At 35.5% G+C, this 15,647-nt stretch overlaps 1 protein-coding gene across 6 annotated transcripts in view; it reads right to left on the minus strand.

Annotated features, from left to right (window-relative positions):
• Window positions 1-15,647, minus strand: part of LOC123952818 (COBW domain-containing protein 3) — a 55,029-nt gene that overhangs the window by 22,809 nt on the left and 16,573 nt on the right. For all 6 annotated transcript variants that reach the window (XM_046022380.1, XM_046022378.1, XM_046022379.1 and 3 more), the window contains 4 exons: window positions 9,504-9,563; window positions 8,340-8,377; window positions 2,913-2,959; window positions 662-748 (listed from right to left, as the gene is read on the minus strand). In XM_046022380.1, coding sequence (XP_045878336.1) covers window positions 662-748; window positions 2,913-2,959; window positions 8,340-8,377; window positions 9,504-9,563 — 232 coding nt within the window. The remainder of the gene's footprint in view (window positions 1-661; window positions 749-2,912; window positions 2,960-8,339; window positions 8,378-9,503; window positions 9,564-15,647) is intronic.

Below are 15,647 nucleotides of genomic sequence, written 5' to 3' on the forward strand. Positions count from 1 at the left end.
TTAGCATATAATTGACTACCATTCATATTGTCCCATGTTGACCAACCTTAGCCATGGACTCTGAAGACATTAAAGCAAGCTGGAAGACAGACACATTTAGTTGATAGTCAAGGAAGACAGGTCAGTGAGGGTTCAGGGAAAGGAGACCACCTGAGTCAGGGCAGATTTCACAAGGGCCCAAGGTAGAAGAGGAGATGCTGGGATGACTCTACAGAATGGATAAAATTGTTTAAAAAAAAAAATAAAGCAAAGAAAACAGAGACAACAAAGGAATTCAAGGACTGGCAGAGTGAGAGCGAGAACATGTAAGAGTAAAGAAAGGATATGGCAAGACACACCCATGGGAAAGTAAGTCGTCCTTAGTTAAGCTGGAGAACTCCTTGTAGGGAAAGAGTCAAAGAGAGCACAGGAAAAAGAGGATGGAGTCAGAAGACCGTGAATATCAGTCTATGAATTCTAACTATATTCTGTAAGAAATGGGGAATGATTTTATATATTACTATTTACATAAGAGTCAATTAGGCATCAACAATAAGTGATTCCAGAACAGTATTTGAAGCAGGTCAACCTTGAACCTCAAGTTTCTATAGGGTAACACTGGAAAAATATTTTGTATAGTGCAGTCTGGATTTGTAGGTAGTTAACACTTAAAACTTCATACCTAATGGCTGTTCTTAATTTGCTTAAATCCTCTTCTGAAACCAAGTCTGTTTTATTAATGATGATGATATCTGCCAAAGCAACTTGTCTAAATTAGAAAACAAAGAACAGATGTCAAAAGAGAAATGTTAAGAAATTAAAAATAGAAACAACATCTTCAGATCAAATAGCACTAAGGACTATATAGTATTATATATGGTAATTGGTTTTACTCCTATATATCATTCTTCAAATAGTAGGAATAAATTACATCCATCACTATATAAATTCAGTTTTCACATGTATTCATTCAAAAAATATTTACTAAGTGGTCTCACTTGCTACTCTGAAACTGAAAAGACAAACCCCCAAAAGTTTACAGTCAACAATCATTTTCAACTCTTAATTTTCTTTGTAAAGAAATGCATATAATTCAGATATTCAATATGGTAAAAATATGGACAGTCTACTGACTAAAATATTCCATGTTATCACGTGGAATTTTCAAAAAAATAAAACAAATTAACAATAACACTAAATGGGTTTTTTAAAACTACAGAAGATACATCAGGATCATAAACAAATATCTTCTTCATCACTATAAGTGTATCTGTGTACATGTATCTGTAAAACTGATACACAGACATTCAAGTTAAAGAATGCTATTCTGTCCCATTGATAGAATGCTAGATAACAAAATAGCTTACTATAAATAGAAGTTCTATTTTCTGTTAACATGAGTAGTAGAGCTGAGGATTCTTTAAATTTTCTTCAATTCTTCAGGAAATTTTAATCACTGGGCTATTTATTCCTAATTCTAGCTTTATGCTACCTGAAGATAAAGCCATTTATTTCAAAGGAGATAGTCAAATTCTTAAAAATAGGTTAACTTTGATTTACTGAAAAAGCAAGTTTCAACAGTATGTACATTACATCACAATCTCATTTCTGTTTAAGTTTTCTATGAATAAAGATTTAATGTGGACATCACCAAATATAAACAGTTACTATCTTTAAATTGGAGGCCTTCTACATTTAAATTTATTTATTTTTTTAAGATGTATTTATTTGAGAGAGAGAGAAGGAGTGGGGGGAAGGGGCAGAGAGATAGGGTGAGAGAGAGAGAGGCAGACTCCCGGCTGAGCACATAGCCTGACTCGGGGCTCGATCTCAAACCCACAGACATGACCTAAGCCAAAATCAAGTCGCTTAACTGAATGAGGCAACCAGGTGCCCATCTTTATTGTTGCTTTTATGACACTTTGCTATTTCTATTTGGCTTATTTATATTTTCCATAATAAATATACTTTAATAAGGAAGAAAGTTACAAAAGTGTTTAAGTTCAGTTTAATCTGAATCATACCTACATACGCACTGCAGTGTTCGGGCAGGATTACAGCACCACAGAGCACCATATGCAAAAGGAGAGGGAGCCAACTGCTTGCCTGCCTTCTATTATTTGTCTGGATCATCCTTAGCAAATCTCAGGGAGACTCCCCCGTTAACCTCAGCAGCACACTTAGCAACAGTGGTATATCCCAAAGCCTTCCTCCTCCGTTAGGAAGACTATGCTTAGGGTAGGCAAACTGATTTAAATATTTCTAAGTCTTAAGACAACCCAGTTAGGACTAAGGTATTAAACAAAAAAATGCGCTAAATGCCAATTAAAACTATTTTCATATTTCTTCCTCTTTTATTCTGAATAACAGTGAATATGTAAATCAAATGAATTACTGTTGAAGAAGGTAGTAAGTGAACCAACTCTTTTCTTTATAATCCTCTTGAATCCCAATGAAACCATGTAAGAACAAAAAAACAGTTTTAAATGTTCACCGTTCCCAAGCTCCTCTCAAAGAAATGCTATGCCCAACAACACTCATTTTAAGCTGTATATAAAAGTTTTAAATAAAATTTTAGTTATCAGGGCACCTGGGTGCCTCAGTGACTTAAGCCTCTACCTTCTGCTCAGGTTGTGATCTCAGGGTCCTGGGATGGAGGCCAGCATGGGGCTCTCTGCTCAGCAGGGAGCCTGCATCCCCCTCTCTCTCTGCCTGCCTCTCTGCCTGCTTGTGATCTCTCTCCCAAATAAATAAATAAAATCTTTAAAAAAAATTTTTTTAGTTATCAGACCATTATAAAGAGCAATTCAATTATAGGGAAAAAAGATAACAAATTCTCCTTGACTGTGTTTCTATATTTCTCACTTTGGTTTTCAGAATAATTTTCTCTTTTCAATTAGCCAGTAATCAATATATACTTTGAATATGAATACCTAGAAGCTTCATTAATAAGGCCATCTGGTTTTTCTTCTTCTAAATGCTAAACAAAAACAAAGTTTGAAAAAAGTTACTATGGGAAAACACAAATGCTAATGTCAACACAAAGAATTTTACCTTCGACACACCTTTCTTGCTTCTAATATAGATTTCAACAAGTTCTATTACGGAATACACAAATGCAGAGCTAATTTTTCTAATGAAATAATTTTACTCCCCATTTGTAATTATTTTCCCACAGTGAACCTGTGGGAGTTTTGGGGGGGTATGGGGGTAGGATTTAAATTCTGTCCCCCTGACATCTCCTTTTTCTTAAAAGGAAAACCTTCCAGATTTAAATAATGCCAATAAAAACAAAGAGCATTACAGTTCAAATTATAGGCCTTTTCCTTTTCACAAAACCATTTTGTTCTAAATATTCATTATTACTTACATATAAAAGAGGTAACCACTGAAATAAACTTTCTTAAAATCTAATACACTTCCATCCATCCCAGTCCCACACCTCACTTTGCACCCCAGCATCACACACAATACAGATTCAGTGCTGAGCCCTTCCTAGTCCCTCCAAACAAGCTGTGGGAAGGCCACAGCCCCAATTCTAGCCTAAGAACAGTTGATCATTTAGAGAAACCCACACCTGAGTGACCTGGCCCCTCAGTGTAACTGTTTACCTTGCTGACCTCTCCAGAGTCAAGCCAGCTCCAAAAAAATATTGTGACACTAACCCAGGGACCCACAAGCTAGCTTTCATCTCCCTAGAAGGAGTTATTACTTTTCCATAATTCTATTTAAATCCCTAAAGGCATTAATGCCATAAGGTTCGTCGTGCAAAACATTCCACCTTCGTTACTTTTAACGTTCAATACTTGCTCCCTGTCACAAAAAAAGCTGCCTTGTGAGGTTAGAGACAAATTTGATTATATTAATATTCTTTGTATTTGAAATCAAACTTCGCAAATTCTTAAATCACTTTACATACATTATCTCATTTAGCCTTCAAAGAATTAGAGGAAATGATTATTCTCATTTTATAAAAGAAGAAACTAAATCTAATACTGTCACAATAGCATCATAATAGTATCACAGGATACTCTTTTATATGGGGTATTTTTCAAAAACTGAAATCACACTCAATGTAAGTAAAATGATCATAATTTTAAAACCTTGTGAATGAAAGCTTTTTATGTCACATAAAATCAATCTTGGATACAGATGTTACATAAGTGTTAACAATCACATAAGAGTATACTCATAGAGATTACCTAAAAATTGCATTCATTATTCCATTATTATTACAGTATTGAATCAAAAACTGTTCCTTGCCAAAAGACGAGTTTACTATTTTTGTTAATTATTCTTAGCCTGAGGCCATGGCAAACCCTATTACTATGTCCTGTAGAGAATAAGGCTGTTACCATCTTGGAAATAGTAACTGGCACCAGGCTCAACAAATATCTGTTGAATGAATTCTAGTTAACACCCCTATTTGTTGACAAAGATGAGTGGATGTTGTTATTTGAAATATTCTATATAATGTGCAGCAACAAATCCCCTTCTATTCAGCAGTTTATCTATTTAATAAAGATGTATTTTTAGCAAGGTACCTATTTCTGAAAGATCCTGGGATATTCCAGATTTGAAAATTTGAAACATTTTTCAAAATATTGTATCACTGACCTTTTGGGAGCTTTATTTACATATGAATTTGGGGCTTTCTGGCTGTGAGTTGGTGGTGTATAAAAAAGGACATGGCAGGAAAATTAGATTTTTTGTTTTTGAATTTCCATACCTAAATGGAACTAATAGTAGTTTCACAAAGTTACCCATGTTTTTAACACATTTACTTCTCCAGAAGATTGGAAATCTATATGTAAAGCTAACTGGGAAAAACCAACATTTTACTACCTTCAAGCTGTCAAGAAGTACCAAATATAAAAACACGTTAAAATCCCCCAAATAAAAATGGCCAATGTGTACAATTCTATTATGGATAAAGCACATAATTATCACATATAATTATAGAAAAAGAGACAAAATCCCCATTCTATGCATTTTTGAAGGCCATACAAACATAAGGAAATAATAAATGCACACTAGCATTTATTTTCTCTGGCTATCAGCCTGATATTTACTTCCCTAACGCAATTTCCTATTTCCCCAAGCCAAACTCTGCAAAAAGACTAAAATCAGTGTCTGTTATTCAAAGGGACATTCTCCAATATTCATGACTCAGTTGGATAACTTCCCTTTATAAAGTTAAAAAGTGGGAATTTTGATGTTCTATTCTACCTGTACAAGCAAGGAAGGAAAACATCTGCAAATTTTTTTTTTTCAAAAATTTTAGTGTGTGTGTGTGAGAATGTATACATATACCCAAAGGATTCCTCATCACTGCTGAGAGACCATGGCTTTTGCTTATATATTGAAAAAGACAAAAATGATTTTGGTACTAATGAACACAACACTTCCCAAAAATCAAGGTTCAACCCTCCAACTCAGCACACGTAAGAAAGAAAGAAACCCTCTGAAATAACACCACTGTAGACCCGACTTCAGCAAGGGCTACTGGGTATCCTCTCCTGCAGAAACAGAAATAAGCTGGACTTACTTCACTTCTTTCCATTTGGGTCACTGTTTTTGACCCAAATGCAAAGAAATCTAGTGTCAGAGATGTCAGACGACATCTAAAAAAAAGCATAAGCAGCTCTCTCTTCTCCACGGACTGGTTATAGATCTGACGCTATTTCAGCTGTTAGAAAACGATTGTTGCATAATGTCAGTCTATTTATTTTTCCAGTCTTTTCCAAGCCCAACTGTTTTCTGACTGAATTGTTTCAACAGCTAGTGCAGTGTAACAGAGGAGCCGGAGAGAAACCTCTCACTTGACCTTTCCTGTGTAACTTCATCCATTGATTCTATTGCATTCAATGCTGTCACGTTTGTAGAACTGAAAAGAACAATGTTGGTAGCCTGGGTGTCAAGTCCTGAGAATAGAGAGCTGTCATTTGAAGTTGTCCAATTCTTTGCCCGTGATTAAAAAATGAATATTTCAGATCAATGGGTGGCAATCCCATTAGAGTGATAGCCCATGATATCAATTACCACTTCAGTTTCAATTTGGCTGCCCGGCCACAGGGTACCATTTCTCAGCTTTCCTTGTGATGGGCTGGCTCTGTGAAGCATGACATCCTTAAATTGCTGCCCATCATCCAAGTGTCATTACTTGCACTGCCTCAGAATGCTCTGAATCACAAGCAGCTACTGGGGTCAAGCTGTGCAACCAGAGGAATTGGACAAGTGGGCAAATCCTTCATATAAAGGAAAAGTTATTTATCTGGCATCTGACTTAGAAAATCTAAAGTTTCCATTATCCTGACAGTATGTCAGTTTTGTGTAGGTATATTGATTTAATAATTTAAGAGGTTTTATCAAGGTGGCAGGAGGTTAAACGTTTACTGTGTTTGCATTATTCAGAATGTTGCTTTGTTTATTTGGCCTCAATCACACTGATAATAGATTCTATTTAATTCCTTTGCACATCCAAATATACACATAAAATTATTCAACTCTGGGTGTGATACCTTAAGTCTATCAAGAAAACAAATAAAATATCTTAACTGCTACCTCTCCCATGGGCATCCCAAATTTGGTAATAAATGTATATAAGAGAGGAGTTCAAACATGCCTATAGTAAACATACAGAACTAACAACTTGATTTATTTGGCTTCCTCCATAAATACTTTATTAGAAATATCATGATTTGGGGAGGCGAACCATAAGAGACTATGGACTCTGAAAAACAACCTGAGGGTTTTGAAGGGTCAGGGGTGGGAGGTTGGGGCAACCTGAGGGTTTTGAAGGGTCAGGGGTGGGAGGTTGGGGGAACAGGTGGTGGGTAATGGGGAGGGCACGTTTTGCACGGAGCACTGGGTGTTGTGCAAAAAGAATGAATACTGTTACGCTGAAAAAAATAAATAAAATGGGGGAAAAAAAAAGAAAAAGAAATATCATGATTTCAGAAAAGTCAGAATTTTTCTGAGTAAAACTGTAATATTGGAAATCTTGCTTTGATTCTTTTTTCTTTCTTTCTTTTCTTTGATTCTTAAGATGACTAATAAATTTGGACTTAAAATCTACAAAGAAATCATTTTCCAAACAGGTCAAATTAGGTGCTCTATTCCTGAGGGAGCTAGAGAGCTAGTGAAGGGATATTGGGAACCACTTAATAAGCCTGCTGTATTCTGAGAGCATAACTGTATTGAAGGTTTGGAAGGAAAACATTTTTAAGATTTTATTTTCTTAAGTAATCTCTACACCTGACATGAGGCTCAAACTCACAGCCCTGAGATCAAGAGTCGCATGCTCTACCAACTGAACCAGCCAGGTGCCCCAGTAGGAAAATGTTTTCAAATTAACAAATTCAGATATACAATGGAATAGAATACAAAACCGATGTGTATTTTAATTTTATTTATTTATTTATTTGACAGAGAGAGAGAGAGAGATCTCAAGTAGGCAGAGGCAGGCAGAGAGAGAAGGGGAAGCAGGCTTCCCGCTGAGCAGAGAGCCCAATGTGGGGCTCGAACCCAGGACCCTGAGATCATGACCTGAGCCGAAGGGAGAGGCTTAACCCACTGAGCCACCCAGGTGTCCCGAATGTGTATTTTTTAAATATTAAATTTAAACTTCTGAGAAATGATTATTTAGAAGGCTAACCACATCCTAGATTGAGACCGGGAGATGGAGGATAATTTCATTCTCTTCTCCCTTTAGTAGTATTTCACTTGGAAAGTTGAAAAATACTGTTTTATTTTATGCAACATGTTTCTAAAAATCTTACTAAGTGCATTTTATGAACTTAAGTCCGTTTAAATGCATTTGAAGAACTTGGTAGTTACGAAAACATTCACAGGAGGTTGCCTTTTAAGGGAGAGTTTATCCTCAATACACATATGTATAAATCCTGATTTCTTCAAAATAAGGTAAAGCAATTATTTTTAATGCAATTACTTCCAGTTTGTGTCTGATAGAAGTTTAACATGAGAAAAAAGTTCTCATATGCTTTATCAAGCTCAATTGCTTTTACCAAATGGAAAAATACATCAACATTAAGGTTGAGTGCCAGTAAGGAGTTACACATACCCAAACTTTATCCTGTAATATCATCATTACAAAATATTACACTTCCAACTTCTAGCACATTAAGCTAGAGTAACAAAAAATAAATACTTAATTTTAAAACAATAATTAAAAGACACAGAAGTTTCATCTACTGCTTATGATATGAGCAATAGATGAAGTTAAAAAACACTTTTTGTTAAAATATTCAAACAAAAATGTAGAAAAAATAATATAATCAATTCCCAGATACCTAGCTTTTAACAAATTATTAGCAACTCACAACAATCTTTCAACTTACTTTTAATCCATATTTTGAATCCACGACAGTTATGATACCTACAAAAGAATACACTTTTAGTCACCTTTATGTTTGAGAATGAAAATCACAACCTATTTAAGTTCTCAAATTTTACTCAGTAAATTTTTTTTTGTCATGCCAAAGCTGAAATTTAATTCAATTCCATGAACAAGCAGACACATTTCAAATGTGTACTGAGTGCCTAGCACCATTTTAAGGCATTAGAGGGGTTATAAAATACTTTTTTAATTGAATAAACAAAGAAATAAATAAGAAAATAAGATTTCTCTGGCCTTTAAAAAGCTTACAATCCAAAATATGATGAGACAAATTCCATAATATAAACTGGAATGTGATAAACTACACAAGACAGGTTATTTCCAGTTTATATTCACATTACCAAAATCAAGACTTTTCTTAACATTTACTGCTTAATAAATCTGAGATGCCTTAAGATATCTTATTCCTAGTAATTTGTACCAAATCTAACTCACACAAGTATTTTCCATAACACGTACCTAAGTTTCCAATGGTCAATTAGTTTGGCAACCTCTGAATTTGTAATTTTTTCAAGTGGTAAGAGCAGAATGAGTCTGATGATGCCTAGGGAATTCAACCAGCTACACACTACATATACTAGAGCCAAATGATTAGGCACAGTCTTAAATTTCACTCTTGAGTCTCTGGAAGACCTGGTTTAAAGAAAGGTAAAGGGTAGGCAGGTCATAGTTACTTCATTCAGAAAGTTTCCTTATGTCTTAAATGAAGTCTATGAATAAAATTGCCCAAAAGTGTTAAGGCAAAAAGGTAAGGGGTGGGTGGGGGCTTTGCTTAATTCTTATCTTCAAGGGAAAATGAAAGCAGAAATAGGATCCTCATACTGCATAGTTTAAATAAAGGAGAATAAATCAAACAAAGGATATAAGAAACTGACATAGCATTTTAAAAGGAAAACCTCAGTGGAAGCACTAAATTGAGAGCTGACCTTGAGTCCTTACATCTAGTTCTACTACTGTCTGGGGCTTTGGAATCTTACTTCATTATCAAACGGAACAAATTTAAAAAGAGTAAAAATGCAAAAATTAAAATTATAATGTGAACAAAAAAAAATTGTAACCACAACATTTTACTTGAAAACAAAAGAATATTTGCTTCTCAACTTACCATCAAGATAAATATCAACCCCTAATTCAGCATCAACCCAAAACATAGAAGCTACAGCACCTGAAAAATATATAAAATATTCATCAAACAAAAATATTTACTCAAACTGAGAAACACTATTCTAACTAAGCTGTTTTAACATGTCCTAACAGAATTAGCAGGCAAACACATATACAAATGATGTATGGCTTTCCACATTTCTTTACAGGAATTACAATGACAGAATCTTTTGCTATTTGTACTCATTTCTTCCCCTCTCCCTTTTCGCCCCCAACTCCGAAGAAAAGGAAAGAAAGGAAAAGAAAAACAGATCAGCTCTTATCACACACAAACCCAACACCAAGCTTCTGTCAATGCCATAATAATCTGCCAATAGATACTACCAAATAATAATCAATTATCTCTCTAAAGTGAAGCAAAACATGACATAGATAATTTGGAAGCCATTGACTGAAAAAAAGAAAAACTTGTAAGTTTTAGAGAAGAAAAAGACCAGAGGCAAAATTGTATACTCTATGGCATTACCAGTAAAACCTTATACTGTTTATTTAATACCAATATAAAATGTGGGTCTGAGGAAAAAGAATTTCTAAATAAGAAATTAAAACTTGTTTTTGACACACACTGGTTCAGTAGCAAAGCACACGCCCTGATTAGTATGCTACCACACAAGAAAAAGGAAACTGGCCGTAAAGAAAGTTATTTGATTTTTCAAAGCATCACAGGTCCAGTTAGTGACAGGGCTGTCTAAAAGAATGAGTACTGGGGAAAAACAAGGATAAGTGAACTCATTCCCGTGTCTGAAGCTGTCCACCTACCCCGAGGAGATGTGGTCCCCCAAGCATCACTCTGTGTCAACAGTGAAATACCTGTCAGCTGTTTACAGTGATTACTCATGCAAGATATAGCAAGGGCCACAAGATCTAATGGTTTCCTGATACCTATTGATTTTTTTCCAAAAACTTAATAGTTTTCCAATTTGACTGAAATAGGATTTGTGAGTAACAGGAGCGAATCAATGCCCGTTCTTTTCAAGGAAATTACTTTACCATGACAATTATTTAGCTTAGAACTGGAGAGTGTCAGTCTCCTAAACGGGAAACAACTGAATTGCCAATAAGAATTTTCTTCACTTACTTGGCTAACAACATGATTTTAATTAATGAGGGAGAAAAAAGGAAATCTACTACGAGCATCATTACTCCAAATAGTAAGTCATAAAAGAGACTTAATTTTTTTCACTCAAAATTCCACCTTGCTCATAAACCTTTTTGTAAATTCATGGATTACTATTCACATAGCTTACAAGTCCTACACAGTTAACATTCGTGTTGTATTAAGTTGAATTACAAGAGGGTATTGGAGCTTTTTTTCTAAATCTGATGTGCATCTTTGGTAATATCAGGCTACCCAGGAAGGAACTATCTGAAACTCAGATGAGGTGTTTCGCAAGAGGAATAAAGATGAGAGAGTAAGTTGATCAGTGTTCCAAACCCAGGCTGATTTTTCTCCCCAGGGAGTATTTGTCAACGTCCAAAGACATTTTTAATCATTTCAACTAGGGGAATGGTACTGGTATTTAGTGGGTAGAAGCCAGGGATGCTGTTAAACATCCCACAAGGCAAAAAAACAAAACAAAACAAAACAAAACAAAGAAACAAAAACATCCCACAATCCGTAAGACAATCCCCTACAAAAAGGAACTATCCAATCCAAAATATTTAAGTTGTGCCAATGTTAAGAAACACTTAGCTAGATTATAGAATCTCCCTTATTCAAAACCAATTACAACAAAAATTCAAAATAAAATTTTAAAACCCAAATTTTTATCAGCAATAACAAAATATATAACCTCCTATAATGAATATTGAAGACTGATAGTCTAATAAGAAACAAAGTCCTATGTGACTTCTGATAATTCTTCATTCTACCCCCACCAATAAGTGGTTGTAGGGAAAGAGTTTACAGAATCCAAATACTTACCAGAAACAGCTTTCAAAATGGTACGGGGAACTGAACAAGAAGTAAGTAATACAGGAAAAAGTAAACCAAGGGTAAATTTTCTAACCATTTCTACATTTTTAAAAAGATTTTATTTATTTATTTGAGAGAGAGACAAATGAGAGAGCATTAGAGGGGAGAAGGTCAGAGGGAGAAGCAGATTCCCCATGAAGCTGGGAGCCCGATGCAGGACTTGATCTGGACTCCGGGATCATGACCTGAGCCAAAGGCAGTCGCATAACCAACTGAGCCACCCAGGCGCCCACCATTTCTACATTTTTGGAGGAGGGGCTCAGAGGGGCTTCTAGGGCTCAGAGCAAAATGAACTGAAAGGTCTGAGGCTCGAGGATATACCCACACAAGGTATGGAATATATATTCATGAGTAGCTGGAGGAAATTCAAGAGAGGAACACTTGGGTACTTTAAAGAGAGCTGAGCCTGAAAGTCTGATTGCCCATCTGAGAGATCTGACTGGATCTCTCAGTCACCCTTTTTCCTTTGCCTCCCCTTCCCTGCTCCCAGCAATACCCAGCATTCAAATTGAGGCCAAGGAGAAAAACATGTTTAGGTAAGATGGGTAAGATATTAAAAGTAATTCAACACCATATGTAAGTAGACCGATGTTCTCTACGTCAATCACCAATGCACATATATTATAGCTTAGAAGAAAACAAAAAAGATGAAAGAAAGGAAAAAGTTAAAGAAACGAATAAGGCATATAAATGGCATAGAACGCATTCTGGAAGGAAACATAACCCAAGAAATCAAAGAAAATTCTCAAAGGTCTATTCATAATAGAGAACTTAAAAACAACATAATCAATTAAAAACAAACTCTCAAAGGCAAGATAGCAGAGTAATATGAAACAGTACTTTGTGAAAGAAATGAACATATATACCCAATAAACATATCATTACTTAATGAATTCTTTTAAAAGATCAAGGATGGAATAGACACTGGTGGAAACAGAATTACTGATGAAAAGGAACATGTGAGGTGATTAAATACAGAAGCAAAAGAAAATTCAATATAAGGGAAATTGGACCCCCAAAAAATCTTTATGGTAATAAATAAGGAAAATGCACCTAACTGAAGACATAAACTTACAGACAAAAGAGCATACTGTAATCCAAGAAAAAATGATTACAGATGACATGTAGATGTACTTTGGTTATATTACTGACCTTCAAAAACAAAGGAAACAATTGTCAGGCATTTTGGATGAGAAAGCAAGTCACTTTCCAGGAGGCAGAAAAAAAAATTGGACTTTTCTATAGTAACAGTCATTGCCCCAATATAATAAGATAATGATCATAAAGTTCTAATGAAAGTGTTCCCTAAGGATATTACCTCCTGCCAAGTTATTTTTCAACAAAGAAAACACCAGGTAGACACACACAATACATTAAAGGAAACAAAAGCATTAAAACTCAAAAAATACATCACTCATAAATCCTTTCTGATGAAATAAAAAAGGAAATCCAGCCAATCAAAAATTACCAAGAGATCAAGAAGTAATATTTGCTAAGTTCTGAGGGAAGTTAATTGTGATCTGGACATTTTATACCTAATCAAATAATCCTTCACTTATAAAAACAAAAGACAAGCATTCTCAAGGAAGTATGCAAGAATTCAAGAAGGGGGGAACCTGGGTGGTTCAGTCAGTTGAGCATCTGACTCTTGGTTTCAGCTCAGGTCGTGATCTCAGTGTCATGAGACTGCACCCCACGTCGGGCTCTGTGCTCAGCATGGAGTCCTCTTGGGACTTTTCTCTCCATTCCCCTCTGTCTCTGCTCCCAACTCTCTCTCTCAAATAAATAAATTAAAAAAAAAAAAAAAAGTGAAGGAACACAGCATCTGTAGTTTGAAAGAATTACCTGACCATGAAAATCAGTCCAATCAAGAGATTCATCAACTCAGGAATGGAGAAGCCACAGTACTGAGCTAATGAGGACTAAAACTGTTTAACATAGAACTAAACAAAGTATGAGAGAATGCAGATGCTAGAAATCTTAATACCACCACACACAAGAAATCAACCAAAACCAGGAGATGGGAGTAAGTGATAGTGTTCATACCCTACTCCTTTATGTCAGGGAGTCAAGAAATACTCTGAACTGACACATATAGTTAAAAAACTAACTCGTCCCATTTGTTTATGGTTTTATTTTTTAGATTTTATGTATTGATTTGACAGATAAAGAGACAGCAAGAGAGGGAACACAAGCAGGGGGGAATAGGAGAGGGAGAAGCAGGCTTTCCGCTGAACAGAGAGAGCCCAATGTGGGACTCGATCTTGGGACCTTGGGATCATGACCTAAGCAGAAGGCAGAAGCTTAACAACTGAGCCACCCAGGCGCCCCTGTTTATGTTTTTTATAACCTTTTTATTCCCCCTTAACTCATATTCCTTCCAGTGGAAAAGCATTTTTCTGATAATTCAGGATTCCTTCATTTCTTTCAAGTTCTTTTTTCAATTACTTAGTAATTTTTGCTTCTGCCCACTTTTTTAAATTAATCTTTTATTACGTATGAAAGTCCACAAAAAGAGAGTGAAACTCAAAGTTCTGCCCACCTTTTATTGAGCAATTTGTTAAATTAATTTTAATGATATTAATAGGTGATTAGTGGAGTATCTAACATGTGTTGGCTAACATTAAGTGGTTTACGTATATAAAATACATTTTTTAATTGAGGTAAAATGGTATATGACCTTATATTAGTTTCAGGTGTACTGTATAATGATTCAGTATTTGTGTACATTACAAAGTGATCATCACAGGAAATCTAGTTACCATCCAACAACATACAATTGACCCCCTTCATGCATTTCAGTCCTCTAAACCCTTTCCCCTCTGATAACCATCAATCTGTTCCCTGTATCTGAGTTTTGTTTTTTCTTTTCTTAGGTTACACAGATCGATGAAATCTAACTTATTTTCCAGAGTCTGATACCCTCAAGGTCCATCCCCGTTGTTGCAAATAACAAGGCCGCTGTATATATATGGCACATCTTTCTCCATTCATCCATCAACAAACGCTTAAGTTGCTTCCATATTTTGGCTACTGTAAATAATGCTGTAATGAACATAGGGGTGCAAATATCTTTTCAAATTAGTTTTCATTTTCTTCAGAAAATTACGTACAACAAAATAGCTGATTACATGATAGTTCTATTTTTAATGTTTCGAGGAATCACCATAGTAATGAAAGTGTATGGAAATGGAAAACAACCACTTCCTGCAGTGGCAGCACCAGTCTGCATTCCCACCAACAGTGCATGAGGGTTCCCTTTCCTCTGCATCCTCACCAACACTTATTTCTTGCCGATTTGATTCTAATAGGTGTCAGGTGGTATCACACTGTGGTTTTGATTTGCACTTCCCTGATAATTAGTGAGGCTGAGCATCTTTTCATATGCCTGTAGGCCATCTGTATATGTGCTTTGGAAAAATGTCTATTTGGATCCTCTGCCTTTTTAGTCAGATTGTTTTTTTGCTATTGAGTTCTTTACACATTTTGGATATTAACCCCTTATCAAATACATGATTTGCAAATATTTTCTCCTAGTCAGTAGACTGTTTTTTCATTTTATGGATGGCTTCCTTTGCTGTCCAGATGCCGTTTGATATAGTCCCAATTACTGATTTTTATTTTGTTGCCTTTGCTTTTAGTCAGATCCAAAAATTCAACGCCAAGATGAATGTCAAGGAGCTAACTACCTGTTTCCTTCTAGGAGTTTTATGGTTTCAGGTTTTGTATTCAAGTCTTTCCTTTATTGTGAGTTAACTTTTTTATCATGTAAGACAGTGGTCTAGTTTCATTCATGTAGCTGTGTAGTTTTTCCATCACCATTTACTGAAGAAACTATCTTTTTTGCTCATTGTATATTCTTGCCTCCTTTGTCATAGATTAATTGGCCAGAAAAGAATGGGTTTATATCTGGGTTCTCTATTGCTTCACTGATCTGTTTTTATGCCAATACCATACTGCTTTAATATTACAGCTTTGAAGAACAGTTTGAAGTCTGGGACTGTAACATTTCTCATTTGTTCTTCTTTCTCAAGCCTGCTTTGGCTATGGGGCACCTGGGTGGCTCAGGCGGTTAAGCGTCTGCCTTCGGCTCAGGTCATGATCCCAGGG

The sequence above is a fragment of the Meles meles genome, chromosome 11 (genome assembly GCF_922984935.1).
Source record: "Meles meles chromosome 11, mMelMel3.1 paternal haplotype, whole genome shotgun sequence".
Classification (NCBI taxonomy): domain Eukaryota; kingdom Metazoa; phylum Chordata; class Mammalia; order Carnivora; family Mustelidae; genus Meles; species Meles meles.